Source organism: Typopeltis vanoorti, chromosome 1, assembly GCF_054136105.1.
Source record: "Typopeltis vanoorti isolate ZY-2024b chromosome 1, IOZ_Tvanoo_1.0, whole genome shotgun sequence".
NCBI lineage: Eukaryota > Metazoa > Arthropoda > Arachnida > Uropygi > Thelyphonidae > Typopeltis > Typopeltis vanoorti.
The window spans coordinates 96,737,398-96,760,439 of NC_143549.1; the positions used below are offsets into that span (position 1 = coordinate 96,737,398).

The window sequence follows — 23,042 nt, forward strand, 5'->3', positions numbered from 1 at the left end:
ATACTTGCATAGATCTTTCCAGGAACACTCAGTAGGGAAATACCTCTGTAATTCTCACATTCAGTTTTATTTCCCTTTTTATATATGGGTACTATGAGAGCTCTACTCCAATCATTGGGAATTCGTCCCTCCGTCCAGGCTTTCTGAACTATGCAGTGCAGCCACTGTAAGACTCTTATACCACCATACTTCAGCATTTCTGGTCTAATATCATCTACTCCTGCTGCCTTTCCACATTTCAAGACTTTGATGGCTTTTTCTACTTCAAGTATGGATATGTATTCCTTACATCTGTATTATTAAATTTTCAAATATTGAACCTGTTATTCCTGCCCTAATGTCTGGTCACAAGCAGACACTAGTCTTTATATTAAATAATAATTTATTTTGCATTCAAATTAGTTTTTTTCTTGAAAATATTTTCTTCAATATACTGTACTCATCCCATAAGTTTTTCTGTAGTTCTGATTTTATATTACATCCCCCTAGGATAGTGGTATGCTACATCCTACTTTTGGGATGAGGACAGTATAATTTTAGAGTCTCCATAACTTATTTGGTTATCAGGAAGTCCTTTAATTGCAAAGACCTAGATTTGAATCTCATGTAGGATGCAAAGAATCTGTAGCATTGCTTTTCATTTGAGCATTAGTTATCTGCACCTTCAACCAGTCAAAACCAACCAGGAGAATGAACACACACACACATATATATATAAAAGAATAACCATCTTATCCTAAAATTATGGTTATGAAAGCTGGTTTGGTCCAGTCATGGACCTTCTGGTCCTGTAAGTACCTTGGATTACTATTATTCTTATTACTTTGAGTCCATTTCCTTAGCTGTTCCACACATTGTAGCATACTTTGTGATATGTGTGTGGTTTCTCTAGCCCTTAATATGCTTTTGACAGATACTGTTTATTTTGTCATCCATTTTTCATTAGGAAACTATTATAGTTATAAAGAGTGTATTCAGATTATGAAAGTTCTTGATGACATAAGGCTTAACTATAAAATAAAACCCATTTAAAACAAAAACAAAATGTGCTCAGACAGAAAACAATTGCTAAGCCATTCTAGTTTTAACAAGAGAGTTAAGTCTAAGTCTAGATGCTCTTCTATCATGAACATGCTGGTATTTTGCAATATATGGCTCTCAACTTTGTTATTATTAAAAAAAAAAAAAAAAAAAGCAACCAAATCAAAATATTTGATATATCTGTGATATTTTGTGAGGTATGTGATATAAAATTTTTTTGCCATTTTCATGCCCAGCATACTTGAGTTAAGCCTTTTCTGATCCCCTGAATTGTGGGAGGAAATTTACTAATTGAAGTGTTTTTAATTAGATAGTTGAGTACCTTGTTTGTGGTATAATCTAACTTCTCTCAGAAAACACATCCTGTCTATAATTCTTCTTTTATTATTCATTTCTCTTAAAAAATCATATTTTTTTCAAGGATCAAAGAGTACCATCAGATATGGTATTTATAAAAACAACAGAAAAGAATGGAGCATGTTTTATAAGGACCGATCAATTGGATGGTGAAACAGATTGGAAACTCCGTCTTGCTGTTGGAACTACTCAGCGGCTTTCTTTAGAGGTATAGTTTTAAATGACTTCTTTTTTTCTTTATGTTCGTGTATCTATATTTTCTTTCTTTGCTCACTTCATGCTAACTCCCAGCATGAAATTACTTAAGCATATAAAAGTATATGCACTACCTTCAAGGGTCAGTTCCTGCACTATCCAGGTATTTGCTTACACTTGGAATCGCCGAACTTTATATAGTTTCTATATTCGGCATGAAACTCTTTGAGTTTCTCATTCGGCTAAGAAACAATATGGGAAACATATTGTTTCTTAGCCGAATATTATATTATGAAATTTAACAATTATAACAATATTATGAAAACAATATAATATCCCTTAACTTAAATAAGTATATTTATTTATTTGTTTAGCTTACGGGAGAAAATACAAGAAATTAATGAACAAAACTATATACGTAGGCTGTTCAATAAGTAATAAGACTAATTTCACTGTCGTGAAACCACTCATCACAATATTAATTTCTGTTGAATAAAGAAATGTTGCTGTCTGTATTAACAAAAGAGGTTGATAGATGGCGTATACGGGCTGATGTGCCAGAGTGTCACGTGACTAAACGCAAGCTTGTTTCGGCATGCCTACAAAGCGTCCTTGAAACAGCGTTATGCAATTAAATTTTGTGTGTGTTTGCAAAAATCAGCATCGGACACTTTTAACATGATACGCGAAGCTTTCCACAATGAAGCAATGTCGAGGGCAAGTGTTTTTCGCTGGCATAAAACTTTTAAGGAAGGAAGGGAAAATGTGGAGGATCTTGAACGTGAGGGAAGACCTTCAACATCCATCACAGAGACAATGATCAACACAGCAGCGATTATCATCAAGGAGGATCACAGAATTACAGTACACCAGCTGCATGTTGTCCTGAATATTTCTGTGGGAATTGTTCAATTATGGCTGAACATTTGGGACTGAAACGTGTTTGTGCCAGATGGTCCAAACTCTTGACACCGGAGCAAATGCAGCATCGAGTGGATGTGTGCACAGAATGGAAAGAAAGACTGGAACAAGAAGGCGACAACTTCTTAAAATGCATCATTATAACAGATGAAGCTTGGTTGTATCACTATGATCCTACAATGAAACAACAAAGCAGTGAATGGAAGCATTCGTCTTTCTTTCCATTCTGTGCACACATCCACGCGATGCTGCATTTGCTCCGTTGTCAAGAGTTTGGGAATCCATCGGGTGCAAACACGTTTCAGTCCCAAATGTTCAGCCATGATTGAGTGAACACTTCCCACAGAAATATTCAGGACAACATACAGCGGGCGTACTGTAATTCTGCGATCCTCCTTGATGATAATCGCTGCTGTGTTGATCATCGTCTCTGTGATGGATGTTGAAGGTCTTCCCTCACGTTCAAGATCCTCCACATTTTGCCTTCCTTCCTTAAAAGTTTTATGCCAGCGAAAATCACTTGCCCTCGACATTGCTTCATCGTGGAAAGCTTCGCGTATCATGTTAAAAGTGTCCGATGCCGATTTTTGCAAGCACACACAAAATTTAATTGTATGACGCTGTTCCAAGGATGCTTCGTAGGCGTGCCAAAACAAGCTTGCGTTTAGTCATGTGACACTCTGGCACATCAGCCTGTATACGCCATCTATCAACCTCTTTTGTTAATACAGACAGCAACATTTCTTTATTCCACAGAAATTAATATTGTGATGAGTGGTTTCGCGACAGTAAAATTAGTCTTATTACTTATTGAACAGCCCTCGTACAATACTGACAGTTGAGTTAACCAATCTATAGCACTATTTGGGAGTAAATGCAAGTTCCTGAGGCCTCCAGGGCAGAAGTATGGCGTACTGTGTGATGTGATGCATAGGCTGCACAGTGTTAGTCATGCAAAAAGGTGACAAATTCCCCACAGATGTAATAAGTGGGGGAATTTTGTTCTAGAGTTCTCTGCTAGTCGTAGGACCATCATCTGGTATTTCAGCAAGCTAGATAGCAGATCTGGAGGTAAGTCAGTGAGCTAGAGGTGGGGAGATATCTTAATGTATAGGAAGGTACGTGTTATTTCTGATTTTATTTATTTCTTTGATGGTAACTTCTTCTCTTGTGAAGCATGAAGGAGTGATGTGGGAAAGAACAGATAACCATGGGAGAGGAGTTGATCTTAAGGTACCAGAGATGGTTCTCATTGTGATGATTTCATTGTGTTAAACTGTGTGTCCATGAGAGTCACGTGATGACTTCAGCTCCAAACTGGCGAACAATACTCTGCAGCTGGGAAGACCAGAGCCAGGGCTGCTGTTCTAAGAGTTGAGATATGACAACCTCCCAAGTTATACCTGTTTAGGATGTTATTCGTGGTGGATATCTTTTACATTAGCTTTTTCCAAATGCTTTTGGTATGTTAGATTATGGTCAACTGTGATACCAAGCTAACAGGGTTTACCTTTTATGTGTTATAGTTGTGTTGTAGAAGTTTATTTTAGTTTTCTATGAGTCTCGTGGTTATTTAGATGGAAAGCTGAAACAACAGTTTTGCTGGGTTAGGAGTGCCAAGCTTTCAAAGTAATTTTGCAGTGAGCCCAGATCTTTGCCCATTGTTTCCTCAATGCCTTGGAAGGTATATTGGCAATTGCTATGTCATCAGTAAAGATAAACTTTTGATTAGCTGTTGAAGGGATGTCACTTGTGTACAGATTAAATAGAGCTGGGGTGAGGACAGATTCTTGCAGCAATCCTGTAGGATGAATACTCCGGTTTTTTTGTAAATTCAGATGAACCTTTATTTTCCTATCAAAGAGATAGGAATTTTAGAGTTTTATTGGCAGTTGATTATTTTGACTGTTTTATACAGTAAATCTTTCTTCCATATGGTGTCATAAGCTGATGTTAGGTCTATGAAGTTGGTACTTGTTTTTGAATCCTTTTGGTATCCAGATTCTATATGGATTATGAGAGCTAGAACCTGGCTGCGACAGCTTCTACCAGGTCTAAACCAAGCCTGTTCACTGGGTAAGATGGCTTCTATATTTGGAGAAATCCTAGAGTGGATAATCCTTTCAAAAAGTTTGTAAGGAGTGCAAAGCAGTGCTATGCTGTAGGGCAGTAGTTATTTATTAGGGTCATTAGTTGACTTATTGGATTTTTGCAAGACTATTATCTTTGATTCGTGCAGAGGTTTGGGAGTCATTCATCCTTTATTATTGAAGAGAAGAAATTAGGTAGCCAGGATTTTGCTGTTGGGTCATCTAGAGTTACTGGATTGGAGTCTTCTATGGATATAGGACATGATAAGAAAACTTTTTTGTAAAGATGATGATCATCATCATCATGAATATCAAGGATTTAGGCCTAACATGGCCTGTTCCAGCCTTAGAAGTCATCGTTGAATCATTTAAGAGGACGTCCTAGTTTACTTTTTCCTAATGGCTTGTACTTTAAGACTTGTTTTGGTAATCTTTCTGTTTTCATTCTTTGAACGTGTTCCATCCATTTATGTTTATATTTTTTAATTTTTTCTATTACTGTTCTTGGTTTAATTCTTTCATTATTTCTTCATTTCTTTTGTGATCAAATAGAGTATACTTTGCAGTTTTCTCATAAACTTCATTTCTGCTGTTATTAATCTTTGTTCGTCTTTTTGTTTTATTGTCCAGATTTCACTTCCATACATTAAGACTGGTAGGGCTAATGTATTGAATACTTTTAGTCTGGTTTGTTTTTGAACTAGGTTTGGTTTAGAGTTAATTACATCTGTTATTTTTAAATATTTTGCAATTTTTACATTTATATCTTTTTCATTTTCATATGTGATCATACATCTTAGGTAGTTAAATGAATTCACCTGTTCTAAGATCTTGTTATCTATTACTATTTTAGTTCTTGTTGGGTCTTGTCTTTTAATGGCCATAGTTTTTGATTTTTCTGTTGATATTATCATACCATAATCTTTGGGCTATCTCATTTAGATCTAAAATAGCTTTCTGTAAGTTATCTTCAGAATTTGTAATTATTATTTGGTAGTCAGCAAAAAGGAGAGTATTTAAGTTCACTGTAGGAAAAAGTTTAATTCCTTGATGTAAATTTTTATTCCATTTTATTATTATTTCATTTAAGTAAATATTAAAAAGAGTTGCTGAGAGGGGACATCATTGTCGGACCTCTTGATTTATCTCTCTTGTATATGATGATATAAAGATGATATATATATATATATTTTTTTTTTGGTGTCTGTGGGAATTTTGGGTTTAGCTTTCTGTGCTAAAGTTTTTTGCAATACTATTAGGATTTAGTTTTCCTTTAGTTCTGTTTGGAGTGCTGGAGCCTCCCAGGTCAACAGAGTAGGTGACATAGCTTTATGAGACTTGATCCTCTAAAGTTGAGGTTGTTCATTCCTTCATGCAAGTTAGCTCTTCTGCCATCCTTCAAGGATCTTAAGAGGGCAGAAGCAGTGTCTGGATAGTTGACCAGAAGTATCATAAAAGTGGGTCATGATTTATAAATGGACTACATTTTTTTAAAAAAACTTTTCATGCAAGAAATCTTATAAACAAATGAATAAAAAACTTGCAGTGTAGTAAATGAGAGTAACTAGTCATTCGACGTACACAAATAACATTTAGTTCTTTATCTCTGTAATATAAAATTGTAAAAGGCTTCAAAAGCCTGTGGTATATGTATTAGGCAAGCACTTGTCATCAGGAGGAGTTTGGATGTAGTGAATGAAGAATTTTTTTTTCTTTATGATAACACAATGGGTTTTTTTTTTGTCAAAAAACCCGTCTTGTTATCTTTTGTGTAGGCGCTACACTATCATACTCTATCAACCTCAATGTATTTGACTATCCAGCAAAATGTTAATGGCTTTCAGCAGATTACATATGTACTTTTAACGGTCTGACTAATATCCAAATTTTTTTCAGTCTATTGCTAAAATGTTTTGAAGGTCAGCTAGTTTGACAGAATTGTAAGCAGCAGTAATTTGCCAACACAACCTAACCACATCCTTCACTTCCACTTCATGAATATTTATTTTGTGTGACCTGAGAGAGCACATAACTGACCTCCTCTCACAATCCATTGGTCTGGAAACTGTTCATTTAAGAAGCCTTTCACTGGTTGCCACAATGTGATGGGGGTCAGTCATGTTGGAAGTAGTATCCTTATGATACCTGAGGGATTATATAATTTGCAGCATGTGCACAATTGTATTGACAAACTGGAAATTCAGATACTCAGGATCACTTAAAGACAAATTGTTGAGAAAGAACAGACATATAACAAAGGCCTGTATTTGATTTTGTAATCTGAAATGGTGCCAAGAGAAGAACTTTTCAGAATGCTACAGTTATATGATGTAAATAAGACATTATCTTGAGCAGTACATAATCTATATTTAAATTTAATCAGTTAGAATTGAAGGAGGTACTAAAGATGGTTTGATGTTAAATCAGATAAGGGTGCACATTATCTTCACTGCATCTAGTTGGATCACATTATGAAGGAAAGTGGCATTGGGTCTCATGTCAGAATGGAAGATCTTCAGCTTAGCTCTTTACTTTATGCCGATGATGTTATACTCTTAAATAAATCCTGTTGAAGTCTGTATTATATTCCCTAACTAAATTAAATAACTGCTGTAATATATTTAGTATGAAAATAAGCAATAAAAAAGACAATGAAAATAGGCAAAAACATTTAAAAAAAAAATCAACTGCATCCTTGAATGGAGAACCTATAGATCAAGTAAATCATTTCAGTTATTTAGGGCCATGATTTTTAGTGAAGATGTCAAATTAAATATGGAAATAGACAACAGAATTAGCAAAACTGGTATAGTTGGAAGTCAACTGAATAAATTTATAAATTTATTAGTTGAATTTCTCTAGCTGAATACAAGACATGTTGATTGGATTTTAATGGTATAGATGCGAATACAGATTAATAAGAAAATAATATTTCTTGACTTAATTGCTACTATTTTGCTGGTATTCTATCCATCATCTTCAGAGCACACAAACAAAGTTTGTTACAGTAATGAGACAACCACAATCTGGTATAACAGTGGGACTAGTATGAGCAATTGGATATCCCCTGTGTGCAGGGGTATCCAAAGCATGGTTTGGATACCCCTGCACACAGTTTGCTAGACCCGACTTGCCATAGCAAAAGTGCCGGATATATTTTTTGTATTCACTGAGGCGTATGTCCACAGTAGGCTTGATGACATGAACAGGACACTTCATAGACTCTTGGATGTGATAAAGGAGAGAATCTGTCCTTAGGTGAATGGATGAGAGTCGCTAATTTCACATAAGGTTTAAATATGGTGTGTAGTTGGTATTTGTTAGGCACATCTGAAAAGATATCTAGAGTGTTTAGCAAATACCAACTACACACCATATTTAAACCTTATGTGAAATTAGCAACTCTCATCCATTCACCTAAGGACAGATTCTCTCCTTTATCACATCCAAGAGTCTATGAAGTGTCCTGTTCATGTCATTGAGCCTACTAATGTATGGGATGGTGACAGTTTTGTTGTAGTCTTCTGTGGTAGACAGTGGGGGGGGGGATTTCTGGGGAGCATTTATATTTTATCTATCTTATGGGGATTATAGCCATTGGTGAGGAAGATGTGACATAGGTGAGAAAGTTCAGCAGAGAGAGAGAGAGAACAATGTCATTGGAACAAATTGCTCTAGCTCTATGGGTTAATGTTTTTTTAGAATACCATATTGTTGAGATGGGTGATGATGTGATTGTTTGTGTAAAATATCTCCCTGTATGTGTGGGTTTTCTATAAACCAAGAATGATAAGGAACCTTCTGGAAGATGTTTGATTAGTGTGTCCAGGAAGAGCAGACAGTTGTTGGCTTCTAGTTCCATTGTAAAGTGGATTTTTGGATCCTGGCTATTTAAATGCATTAAAAATGTATTCAATGTGTCTGGGCCATGTGGCCAAATAGCAAACACATCATCAACATAGCGTAGCCAGAGACAAGGTTTGAGAGCGGCTGTATTAACAGCTAGCTTTTCCAGATGTTCTATGTAGAAGTTGGCTAAGGGGGGGTGGGATCCTGTAGCTGTCCCATCTAATTGTTTGTATATTTTCCCTTTCCATGTAAAATAACCTGCCTGTACTGTGGATTTAAATAGCTGAAATATATCAGGGGAAATTGTGAATTTAGTAAATTAAGAGTTGGTTTCAGTTAATTGTACGTTCGTGAATAGTGAGGTGATATCAGTTAAGTCAATAAATAGTTATTTTCTTATCAATCTGTGTTCGCATCTATACTATTAAAATCCAATCAACATGTATGACGAACACATAAGCCTTTCCACACATTTGAATACAAGACAGTGTTCAAAGCAATTTTAACTTATGGATCTGAGATCTGGGTTAAAATAAAATACCAATCAAAGATTGCAGAAGACAGGAGAACTTAGAGAAAGATCAGTGAAGTAAACTGGCAGCATCATAATAAAAACAAGGATATATTAGGAAGGAACTGAATATTGGTAGCATTCTGGAATGTGTGAGCAGAGCTAATTTCAAGACCATGATCTTAAGTGAATTGATAGAGTAAGGAGTGCCTTAGAAGACCTTTAATATATAAGATCTCTCTGACAGTATTAAATCCTGACAGATTATAGATTAATTTGGAGAAAAATTATTGACAGGAAGTTGATAATGATGTAAATTAAAGATGGTTTAATGTATAGAGGATATATATATATATATATATGTATGTATGTATGTATGTATACATATCCTTACGTGTATATAGAGGACATATCTTTGCACGTCCGTAAGGATATGTGCATTGAATTATGGGATATTAAGGCAATTGTTATGAAGTCATTAGCTTTTATATACAAATAGCCCAGTTATGATGTTACCTCATGTGCAAATTTTTATTTGCTTACACTTGGATAAAGGATTAAATCAAGAATATAATTTCTTCGCATCTTTAATTTATAGTATAACCAAGTGAAAAAACTTTCAAAGATAATGATGTAAACTTTTCATTTAATGCTATCAAAGTATTCTGTACAATCCCCCCCTCCCCTCAAGGGTACAGGAATTTGATTATGATGATGATGGTCAATTATGCCATTATTCGAGTTGGCATTTCCTCCAACTAGGAAAAATATACCATTGTGATGGCAATACTTGGTGAGTTTGCTAGAGTCATGTTTGTCTCATAAGTAAGCCAGTCCAAATCACAAATTTGGGTTGGCTTGCTAAATAATATTGGTCAATGCAGGTGGGTTTGAATATAAGGAAACATCGAGGTTAGACCAGGAAGATGGATGATGAAGGAAAGGGAGAAATGATGGTTCTCCTGTTCGTTGTAAACTGGATGATTTTTGTTAGTAAAGTTACTAGCAGCATGGTTTTCAGATTGCATTCATTCTTATATGTTTAATTCAGTAGCCTTTATGGCCCAGTCTTATGGCCACAAATACTTGGTTGACATATCTTGAACCATGTGGAAAGTAGCAGTGGGGGGGGGGGAAGAGGAAAGGAAACAGGAAATCTGATTGCTGCATCTGCATATAAAAATTACTGTGCAAGGAAAAGTATCTAGACTGGAAATCAAGTAAGGAATTTGGAATAAAAAGAATGTGATATTAAATGTTGAGTGTGGTTTTAGTAAGGAGATGGTTTCATCAGTTTGACACATGATACTTAACTGCAAATTGGTAAGCCTGTTTTGAAGTCAATACTAGATATCCTTTGTGATAGTGATTTTTGAAATTTTTTGGTTCAAACTTCTGAATGGTAATAACTCATTGTGTTATAGGCTCAAATGCATACCTGCAGCTTTTCATGAATGGATACTATGTTTATTGCTGAATTAAGTGTATGGAATTAGATTAATATTGTCATGCTTGCAATTGTTTACAAGTATTAACAATTGTTTGATTTGTATAAATTGTTTTGTTATATGTAAAAATAAGAGGAAACATAAGTTCTTCATTCAGAATTTTATTATTAAAACAATAACAATTACTATTTTATGACCTAGTTGTTGTTGTTGTGTGCATATTTCTTTCTGTATGTAAGAGTAGTTAAATAAAAAGAGAATCTTTTTTCCATCAACTGATTGTTTAAAATGTTTTTCAGGATCTGTTTCACATTGATGCTTCAGTTTATGCTGAAGAGCCAAAGAAAGATATTCATAGCTTTGTTGGCAAGTTTACAAGGGTGAGTTATTTATTAAGAAGCATAATGAATATTCATAAAGAAGTTTAGTAGATAGCATTTAATAATTACTTAATTATTTTTTATTTTTGTTATAAATATAAACAACCACCAACAAAAAGGTTTTTAAGTTACATGGTCTTCATTATTACATAATATTGAAAACTCTGAAATTCTGTATTTACAACAAAAAAATTAAATTTTACCATTTTTATTTCTTATACTTTTTACACTTGATTTCATTTAGTTATAAATTCATTTTCTAATGCTTAAAATAACAAAAATTCTAGTAAATATAAATTTTTGTGTGCATGCAAAAAAATGATCATTCGGAATGGTGAGTAATGATCTTAGATTATTAAAAGATGTAATTATCAAACATAATTATAAATTATCAAATAGGTTATGGAATTTAAGTTTTGAGAAAACAGTATATCAGAATTTAAGGTTCAGAATATATTTTATGAAATGCAGACATCAACAAAATGGAAGAATGTTTGCTAAGAGTGATAGAGCAAATCCTTGCTCTATCACTGAGCATGAAGACAGATTTTGGTTATAACAGCAAAATGTAATTGACAGACTACAGCATGTCAGATTATTCAAGCACTGTTATGTGGATATCTCTTTGCAACCACAGCTCATCGTAGAGCACTCTTTCAGTGGTGTTATATCCATAAAATTGGACAAGATACAATGGGCTAATGTACTCTTTACAGATGAGAATCATTTTAGTCTTTCCTCCGATTCTAGACGACACTTGATCTGGTGGGAAAGTGGTACTGCTTCCCATTGCAAGAATGTTCTTGAAAGGGATAGATGCTGGGGTCATGGTCTGGGGAGGCATTATACTTAATGGATGCACCAAGATAGAAGTGCTGGAAAATGGGACTATGACTGGTGAATGATATTGAATGAAGTTCTTCAGCATCATGTTTGATTGTTCTATGGTTCTGTAGGTGAAGAATTCATTTTTATGAATGACAGTGTCACACCACACTGTACACAAGCAGTGGAGATACTTCTGAAGACCAAGGATATTAATTGAATAGAGTGGCCAGCACGCCCCCCAGATCTCATCCCTATAGAACACATTTGGGATGCAATAAGGAGATTCATTGCTGCTCTATATTTCCCTCCAGAAAACAAACAAGGCCATATTCTGAAGGAGAAGTGGGCCAGCTTGCTCAATAACTTCTGAATTACTTGGTGTTAAGCATAGTACGATGTTGTGAGAGCTGCATTGCAATTCAGGGTGGACATATTCCATACTAAATATCTATGCATTGGTTTCTGTAGTGGTGTACATTAATTTCCTTAACTACATCATTAGGAAATTTATAACTTTTGCCAAAAACATATTGCAATTTAATTTGCATGAAATTTATAACACGTTTTTTGTGTAATATAATTTATTAGTATGCCAGCAATAAATTTATGTCCACATTTGGCTGTAATCATGAAAATATTTCATATACAGGTAAAAATGTAGTTTGTCCTTAGCTTTTAGACACCAGTGTACATTTTGTGATACAATTGTGTCTGAGAGAATAATCTAAATCGGAATAAGGTGATTGATATCCAGTGAATGTCATATTGATACAGATATATGCAACCATTGCAGATGAAGAGGAAGTAGAAGAATTTTATGTTTGATTGCATCAGTAGATGGTTTTGATCAGATAAATTTTTCAGTAATGTTGAGCACTGGAATGCAAAGCTGAGGGAAAAGGAAGAACAAGGTACCATGGGAAAATTTCACTTACAGTTGAGAATGAAGTAGGAGGAAAAAATATTTAAGTTTTGTTTCAAAAATAATAATTTTATACATGGTTTGAATGTGGTGTGGAGATTATATTTATTAAATATCCTGACTATTTTTAATTATAGATATGGGGTAGACTATTAGGAATCCTATACAGCAAGATAGTTTTTGAAAATATGAAGATAAAATGCTCCTTTAAGATGTCAAATAGAACTTAATGTACTTCAGACATTATCTGAGCAGATGAATAGACATTTATGTTAAGGAAAGTTGAGGGCATGAGAATGAAAGTAAGAAGATGATAAAATTGGATGGACATAAATGAACCAATATGCAGTTACAACTATTATGTATAACAGATATAAACAACAGTTGTCATTATCATGTGCCATCTAGTCTGTATTTACAAAGTCACTTAAAGTTGAAAACGATTAGATAGCATATGACAGTGACAATCATTGTTTATATCTCTCATACATAATAGCTAATTATCAGATCAATACTCTTTCCATAACTTTTTCATACAGTCTGTTTCTTTGAGAAAATCTAGCCGACTTCCTGATTTATTATGAAATTTACTTCTAGTGATAAACTCAGACATTGAATAATATAAGATGTCCCTCAGTGTTACCTATTTTGCATTAGTGTCATTTCCATTAAACAATACCTCTCAATTTGTACTCTTTAACTCTCTTTTTATATCCTCACTCTTCACTTTCAGATAATTTGACATAAAATTTATTGTTATTCTCTTTGTTTTTGCCATAAGAGAAATGTGTAGGAAAGTGACTTTGTTAAAATCCATTTTGTGACCCGGATGAACTATATTGGCCTTTAAAGGCAGAGCCAGGTATCTCTTAGATGGCGACTGTAATATCTCTTGTCCCCAGAAACTTGGATTTTTTTTCATATCAAACATGCAGAGTAGCCTAAGATTCATATACAAATGACTAAACAAGTATGTCACTGACAGGAAAGCTGTGAGGCTAGTGCTCACAGATTATAGTCTCTCCACTGAAGTGAAAAAGACTTCATGAAGTTGATGCCGGATTCTTATATATTTGTGTTGACCTCATGCAATGAGATAACATAATGCAGTTATCATTCTGAGTAATGTGTTGTACTAGTTATACCATACTGCTTTCACAATTAAATTTCCCAAATTGGAAGAATGATTTATATTCAAATTATATAATATAACTTGCAGTTGATGCTGTTTGTTCTGATGTCTCATTATGCTTTGGTTCAGCAGCAATGTTACTGCTAGTATTATCAAAGTCAGTTTACCCATAATTGTATATTTTCTACATTTTTTGAAACTTTGAATGAATGTTAAATTATGTAATTTTTAAGCTATACCTGCTAACTTTCTCTTACTAAGGAACATTGATATAATGAAAATACATTTTAAATTTGTAGAAAGTTTTTATATGATGTGTAGCTTACTGTTTTTTAGTCTCTATTGATTGGATTATTATTCTATTGTTTAATATTATAGCACTTTGTATATTCTGAAATTTTGTGATTAGTTGCCTTTTTCTGTTGAAGCATGATGGTGATGGAGCAGAAGATTCACTTGGTATTGAGAATACTCTGTGGGCAAATACAGTTATTGCATCTGGTACAGCTGTGGGCATTGTAATATATACAGGATCAGAAACCAGGAGTGTCATGAATAATTCTGAACCCAGAAGTAAGGTATGAATCGATTTCTTATTTCATTTAAAGCAGCTCTTATTTGATTGATTTTCTGATTTGAATATCTTTCTAGCTCTAGCAAGTCATTTTTGCTGGGAAGAGAAGTAAAATATACTTAATCCTTATTTTACTATAGGTAAAATAAGCACACAAAATTTGCTCAAACTATGAGCAAACAAAAGACTAGGCTATTTGTGTATAGAGATACAAATAGCCTAATCATGACATTTAGTCAAGCTTGATGTGAAACCAACTAGAGGTTAGTTGGCTTCACTTCAAGTTATTATTATTACATGACACCTCCAGGAAGTCCAAAGACTCATTGAGGGAGGGCTTACTCTACAACTCTCTGTCTCCACCACTCAATCCACCAACTACAACAAACCGCAACTACACTGCCATCTACCACCGACTACCACCACCACTAGTATTTTCACAGACAATCATAAACATCCATGCCCACGGCAGGATTCAAACCCTCAGCCTTTTGGCTGGAGAGTGGATACGCTAACCACTCGGCCAACCAGGCTGGCAAGTTACCTTATTAAACCATAATATACAGCACATTCTCTTTTAGGGCATGTATTAACTGTCATGCCTTATGGAAAGGGTCACTACCTAGACCAGTTCGACCTTAATTGAGGTCTCCTTTTTATTATTTGGGAAGTGGCTAAGTTTATGAATGTTCAATTCACAAAAGATTACATGCTGAACTGCAGAGCAGGAAATTATGATCACCTGAGGAATATGCTGAGGTCTATCATTGTGTCAGTTGTTGGGATATCGACTGTGTGTGTGGGGGGGGGGGGGGGAAGTGTTTAAAAATACTTAAATGATGTGATATCAGAATGTGTCCCTACAGTTTAAAGAATAAGTAGAGTAGGAGTGAAATTGGTGTGTAATCTAATTAAGCAAGAGATTTGTAAACCTGTCCACATTAAGGTAACTTGTGAATGCCGAGGAATGTATTCCTGCAAGTTCTCTGGTCAACTCATGAAACTTTCATAATTTCAACATTCAGCTTTGAAATAATGCTGGATCTAATATCCACTTTGCTTATGTAATACTAGGGGGCTCCGATGCCTATGCCCCCCCCCTCCTCGAGTTCTGGACTGGTAGGCCGGTTCTCTTTGAATTCCGATGACTCGAATTTTGAAGACTCGACACTCATGGTAGTCCCTGAGTTTTAAAACGCTTCAAATAACTTGACAAAAATGTTACACAAAAATGTTACAGCCTACATCCATTTCAAGCTGATGTCACATTCGTTTCCAATTTCAGCTTATCATTTTATAGTATAGAGTAGATATAATTTGAGCCTCAGAACAGGGAAGATTCTGCAGGAGTGGAAAGAATATTTGGTAATTCTTCCTTCCCTATTGCACAATGCAAGTGCAAAGGCTGTTGTTTCCAACTATTGACCATCAGTATCTCAGGAATGGTGGTGGTGAAGATTTTGAAAAAGTTGGTTAGAGCTCATTTTCAGAAATGGGTTGACAGAGAATCTCTACTTAGTAATGAACAGCATGGGTTTACCAAGGGAAGGTCATGTTTTAGTAACTTGTTCACATACTACATGCATTATCAGCATGGGTGCTAAAAGAGTGCTCAGCTGAACTGCCTATTTCTTTGACCAGGCTATATAATTTGAGTCTCAGAACAGGAAAGATTCTGCAAAAGTGAAAAGAATATCTGCTAATCAGATTGCACAAGGCCGATATATCCAACTATCAACCAATCATTGTAGGAGTTGTGGTGAAGATTTTGAAAAAAATTAGTTAGGGCTCGCGTTCAGAAATGGGTTAACAGTGAATCTCTTCTTTGCAATGAACAGCATGGGTTTACTAAGGGAGGGTCATGTTTTAGCAACTTGCTCACATTCTTTAATAATGCTAGCATTGAACTGGACAAGGGGGAATGGATACACCATGATACTTTTGGATTTTGCTAAGGCTTTTGACAGAATACAGAAGACTGTTACATAAATTGGGATTGGATTATAACTATTAGCATTGATAGGATGGCCAACTGATAGACATCAAAGTCATATATGGGGGATGTGAATCTGCATGATTCAAGAATCAGTCCTTGGTCCATTGTTATTCAATCTGTACATTAATGACATTGGAAGGATTTGACATGCAATATACAGCTTGCAGATGATACAAAATTAAGTATGGTAATCAGGAGTGCTGCTGATATGCAGTACTTTCAGAATGATTTGAATAGGCTGGAATTGTAGGCACTTGAAAATGGCTGTCAGTTCACTGTTAATATTTGATATCTAATCACACGTTGGTGTGATTAGATATCCAATGTCGTATTATATTGGTGGGATTGTGCTAGAAGAAACTGATCAGGATAGGGATCTTGGGTTTTAGTAGACAGGAAATTTGAAGTTCAAGAGTCATATAGCACAAATTGTAAATACAACTCAGAGAATAATTGCAATGCTGAAACAAACCTTGAATATAAACATGTCATTTTGCCTCTGTACAAGGCCTCGCTTGGACTATTGCATGCAGGTCTGGTCTCCTGGTTTCCGTGGTGATTCTGATACAGTGCAAAAGATTCTTATTGAATGCAAAGGAGTGTGTCAAAAATTGTATTGTGGAATACTGATTATTAAGACAGATTGAAAATTTGTAGGCTGCAGACACTAACAAATAGGAGAAAAAAGGGTGATATGATTGAGAGTTATAAACTTCTGAAAGGATTATATAGAATTTCAATAAATGGAATCTTTCATTTTATGGAGGGTGGGGAAAGGATGTGAGGGTATCCTTGGAAGTTGAGAATGAATGCTGTCAAGAATGGGGTTAGGCTAGATTTTTCTCTCACAGAGGTGTGTGCTATTGAAATAGATTGCTGTTGGATGTTGTGTGTGCAAATAGAGTGAATGAATTCATGAACAGGTAGGCTGTTCATGAATTCAGGAGCTCATCGAGGAAGGCCATACTATTTGCACCATCTGTCATACCTCGATGAGCTCCTGACTCCCTGGAGGTCTCTTTTAATAATAACAATAATAATAATAATCCCATCCACAAAAGTTATAAGCTGTCGTATATTTAATACTGGAGATGGAGTAAGAGTTAGATCATTCTAACTCTTTTTTGATATCTTTTCATACTTCTGTTAAGCAGGGTAGTGTCCTGCTTATGCTCTGTGTGTGTGAGAGAGAGAGCAGAGCTAATGTAAAGAGGAAAGGACAAGGAGATTAAAGGTTAGCAAAACAGGCACATGTTTTAGGCGTGTTCATTATCCTCTTATGCAGTAAAGTGTTTTTATGTAGTGATAAAAGCATTGAGAGAGAGAGAGAGAGAACAGTGAGAACATAAGAGAGAAGAGATAGGAGAGAACATGTCAAAGGCTGAACTGGTATGATGAGATCATAATTTGAGTATTGAAAATTGTTGAATGTAATATCATAGAATAATAGCAAATGATCCCATGTACACTGTATAATTACTGTATATTAGTTATTTGAAAAAAGTGTGGAGTATTATTTCTAAGATGTCATTGTTTTAAGGAATTGAAGAGGAAAGAGCAGTTTGTATTACAATATGTTGATACTTTGTTCAATTTTTAGAGTGAGTTAATTAACCATACTTGTTGATGCTGTTAACTAATTTGTTTTTATTGTTGATGATTTATTAGTTTGTATATGTTTTTCACATATGGTTTGATTTCATTGTTAAAATATTTTTTTTTAGGTTGGGTTGCTTGATATGGAACTGAATCAGCAAACTAAAGTACTTTTTGCTGCTGTAATTGGCCTTGCTCTTGTGATGATGCTGTTAAAAGTAGGTTAAAAAAATAAATAAATACATATATCCTATCCACATACAGTATGCATAAGTATATACATCATGTAATTACAGTCATCCCTTGACTTACGTCCGTTCGAGTTACTTCCTTTTGAAGATACGTCCATGATCCCATAATGGAATAAATAACATTTTCGACTATACTTTTAACAAGATGCAAGCGAATGTAAAGTAAAAAGGTTTTTATTTAGCACCAATGCATCATGCAACAAAGCAACTGCAACAGCGTATTCAGCGACAACCTCCCTCGGCAGTCGGCACTTGGCTTCAACAGTTCCTCTGTTGATTTTGTGTTTGAAAAATGTATTTATTGTTGCCCATGTTGCTCATGATATTTTGAGCAACATGGCCTCTACACACCCAATTAAAAAACCTAGTGAAGAATCACAGAAAAAGAGGCGAGCAATTGATCTTGAAAAGAAGTTGCAAGTTCAACGATAGTGACGAACTAATGACAAGTTGCTTCATCAGTATCAGTGATTGGAAAAGCTACTTCCATCATGCATAGAGGACCTGAACCAAAAGCACATACCTCTTAGCACTATGGCCATAACCGCTGACACTAAATCTCTTCAACATGTTGAAATAGAAAGCAGAACCTGATTATGACTACGAATTCAACGCTTCTTTCAGTTGGTTCATGAGATTCAAGCAGCGTTTTGTGCTGCATAATGTGAAAATGTATGGTGAATTTGCAAGTGCCAATGAGAAGGTTGCCAAGGAGTTTGTGGAGAAATTGGATAAAATTATTACAGAGGAAAATTATTTGCTAAAGCAAATATTTAATATGGATGAGATCTTGTTTCAGAAAAAATGTTTGAGCAGACAATTCATCCACAAAAAAGCTAAAATTTATGCCCAGTTTCAAAGCTCTTAAAGACCGTGTTTTGATGATTCTGTTAGGGGTAATGTGGCCGGATATAAACTGAAACCATTTGTGATGTGGCACGATGAAAATCCACGAGCCTTCAAAAACATTAGGAAGCATACTCTCCCAGTTCATTAGTGGAAATATAAGAAGTCGTGAATGACTCAAAAATTGTTTGCAGATGCCTTAATCAACTGCTATGCAAGTGAAATGGAAAGCTATTGTGTGAAAGAAAATGTAGAATTTAAAATTTTATTAATTCTAGATAATGCTCCAGGTCATCTGTCTTATATCGCTGATCTTCACCAAGTTCATGGTCATGTTTCTCCCTCCAAACACTACTTCATTGATTCCACTGATGGATCAGGGAGTTCTAGTAGTGTTTAAGCTTTATTATCTATGGAGAACTTTTTCGCAAGCCATTTCTGCTAACGAAGAAAACGAGCAGACTTATGCAATTCTGGAAAGCATTCAATATTTATCATGCTATTAAAATTTTGCTGTAGTTTGGGACAAATTGATCTCTCAATCTATGAGTGGCATATGGAAAAAGACATCAAAAATGTTTGCGCATGATTTTGGAAATTTTGAAAAAAAAATGAAGACCTTTGTAAATTGAGTGAAGAAATACTGGGTCTAGCAAACAACCTGAATCTCGAAGTGAATGATGACGACATAGTTCAAGTCATAGGAAGTTCTCCCCTGAAGAGTTGATTAACGAAGAATTGGTCGAACTGGAGAAACAACGTGTTGCAGAAGAAGAACGAGAAAAGGAAGAGGAAAAAGAGAAACAAGGAGAGGTAGTTAAACAATTCATAGTGAAGGATCTTGCAGAAATGTTCTCTGCAGTTAGTGATGTTCTCAAAATGGTTGAAGACATGAATCCCAATGTTGAATGCTACTTATTAGAAAGGAAAGTACATGATGCTTTTGCTTGCTATAAACAAATTTATGATGAAAAGATGGAAAGGAATAAGCAAAGCACATTGGACATTTCCATCAACAAAACAAAGGTTACACCAGAAGAGCTGCAACCTAGTCCTTCGCATAGGGAAGTTAATGAAAATATGATTGTTGAAGAAGATTTGGGTGATTATTCTCCTGTTTTATAGTGGCAGTTACCCACAGTACAGTTTTTTATAATAAGGTTTAATTAAAAAATTAATTTAAAAAAATTTAAATGACAGCATACTTATTACAGTTAAGTCCCTAACCCCTATAACTTTGTTGATTTAATGTATCGACTTACATCCTGTCTGATGGAACAGAACCCCGACGTAAGTCGAGGGATAACTGTATTGGCATGTTTAAATTTTTTTCATTTCCATTGAATTTAAACTAAAAAAAATTTTAACTTTAAAGAAAAATGTAGCATATTGTTAGCATATAGATTATTTTTACCCCTAAAAATTTAAGGGAAAGATTCATCTCTGAAGAATAATTGACATTAAACAGATGTAAAATGTAGACAGCACAATAATTTGTATAATAGTCATAATAAAAACTACATAAAGAAAATGGACACATCATTCTATACCATAGATGGCGAACCTATGGCACGTGTGCCAGAGGTGGCACGTCAAAGATTTACAGGTGATATCCTTTTATACGCTTATAAATTATTCAACTTTTTTTTAATTGTTACAATACATACAAGTTAAATTTTGTTTTACACCAGACAGCAGCTATCAAGATGTGCATATGATTAGTGCAGTATTAACAAAAGGTAGCGCGATCCAAAGACAAAGGCAACTGACAATCATTGAGTTGAAATGCTAATTGTCTTCAACCGAATTCCATAACATGTGAAACTGTCATAACAACATTCACTATATATTTCTTAATTTTAACACGTTCACGACGGGGTGTCGTTTATCATTCTGACAAACTTCTCTCTATCAGTAGGCTCAACTCGCACAAAGTTTCAAGCTTTGGTTGAAATTTATTGCTGCTCGTTTGCATTTGAGCTGGCACAGGAAATCACACATGCATTATATAGCATATTTCAATTTGTAGTAGAATTTTATTTGAAGTTAGCCTTTGTGATCTGTCATAATGACATAGAGAATTTCAAATGCAATAAAACAAATACTTATTTCGTGCAATTGAAAAATTGCACAAGAGTTTTTAGTTAGATACTGTGTTTCTGGTGCAACATATGGTTTTGCTCGAGTTTATACAGTGTAGTTTCTGTGAGAGGGGACATGCGATTCATTAGTTAGCACAGTTTAAATTCCAGCTGTCTCTAATTGCACTATTTGTTGAGAAATATATTACACAGACTGCAAAAGACTCTGTACCTTATTCAGGGATACAATAAAACTACTTGTTTTTCATGCATCTGCAGTATGATGGCTGTTGCGAAGGGCATGTTGTTAACCACAGGGAGCAAATTACTATCACCTCGACATGAACATGCTGATTTGTACATTTCACAGTTAATAATGCATACAGATATATACAAGGTGCTTATCAAAAAGAAACTGCACTGCGCTGGATACTTGATGACATTGAGTTACAGTCTCATGCCACCAGGTGTCAGTGGTGTAGACGTTGTTGAGTCAGCCTGCAACGTGGCATTGAGCTGTGTGCACTAGAACTTGTGTAATGTGTGTTATTCTTATCACATATTTGTGGCATTCTGCGATTTTGCCATCATCATCATCATCAAATTCCTGCCATGTACCCTCAAGGGGTGTACAGGATATGACAGTACTACATGAAAAAATTACATCATTACTAACTTCCTATCTACAATTTTCCTCCAAATCAGTCTGTTACTTGTCAAGACTCCAACATTATCAGATCTTATATTTCTATCGTCTAAGGCACTTTGTACCGTATCAATCCACCTATATCTTGGTCTTCCTCTGGGTCGTTTTCCTGCCAACCTGGCAGAGAACACTTGTTTTGCTAATCTTTCCTCTCCCATTCTATTTAAGTGACCATACCATCTGAGATTAGCTCTGCTAACGCATTCCTGGATGCTGACAATGTCAAGTTCTTTCCTAATATCCTCATTTTTAATATGATATTGCCATTGATGCCATCTGTTCACGCCTCTAATCTTTCTCAGGACTCTCATATCTGCGGTCTCTAGTCTTTGGTCAAGTGTTTTACTTCTGACCCAGCTCTCAGATCCATAAGTTAAAATTGGTTTGAACACAGTCTTGTATACAGCTAATTTAGTGTTCCGACTAATTTCTTTCTTATTCCATATGAATTTATTCAATTGACTTCCCACCATACCAGCTTTGCTGATTCTGTTGTCTATTTCTATATTTAGTTTACCATCTTCAGTAAAAATTGTGCCTAAGTAGCTGAAATGTTTTACTTGTTCCACAGGTTCTCCATTCACAACACAGTTGACATTTTCAATGATTCTGCCTATTTTCATTGTCTTTGTCTTTTTATTGCTGACCTTCATACCATATCTATTACAACAGCTATTCAATTTAGTCAGAGAATCTTGCAGACTTGTAGTGGATTTATTTAGAAGTATAACATCATCCGCATAAAGCAAAGAGCTGACATTAACATCTCCAATTTTGATATCAGGTTTAATACCACATTCCTTCATAATGTGATCCATATAGATAATGAATAACAGAGGGGATAATGTACATCCTTGTCTCACACCAGATTTAATATTAAACCATCTTCCTGTACTTCCTTCAATTCTAACTGCTGACTCACAACTCAAATAAAGACTAAGTATTGCTTGATATAATGCCCCATTGACACCATATAACTGCAGCGTATTGAATAGCTTCTCTCTTGGCACCTTGTCATATGCCTTTTCCAAATCGACAAAACTTAAATACAGATCTTTGTTATATTCCCATGCTTTCTCGACTATTTGTCGTAAAGTGAAGATCTGATCCTGACAGCCTCTATTTGGCCTGAATCCAGCTTGTTCTTCACCAAGCTTTTCTTCCACAATTCTTCTCAACCGTTTCTCAAGTATACTTGCATAGATCTTGCCAGGAACACTCAGTAGGGAAATACCTCTGTAATTCTCACATTCAGTTTTATTTCCCTTTTTATATATAGGTACTATGAGAGCTCTACTCCAATCATCGGGAATTCGTC

General features: G+C 35.0%; 1 protein-coding gene across 2 annotated transcripts in view; it reads left to right on the forward strand.

Moving 5' to 3' along the window:
* The window catches only part of LOC150110238 (putative phospholipid-transporting ATPase IIB), a 359,872-nt gene that overhangs the window by 43,578 nt on the left and 293,252 nt on the right, over positions 1-23,042 (forward strand). For both annotated transcript variants that reach the window (XM_090398500.1, XM_090398506.1), the window contains exons 5-8: positions 1,463-1,606; positions 10,712-10,792; positions 14,103-14,252; positions 17,969-18,058. In XM_090398500.1, coding sequence (XP_090254626.1) covers positions 1,463-1,606; positions 10,712-10,792; positions 14,103-14,252; positions 17,969-18,058 — 465 coding nt within the window. The remainder of the gene's footprint in view (positions 1-1,462; positions 1,607-10,711; positions 10,793-14,102; positions 14,253-17,968; positions 18,059-23,042) is intronic.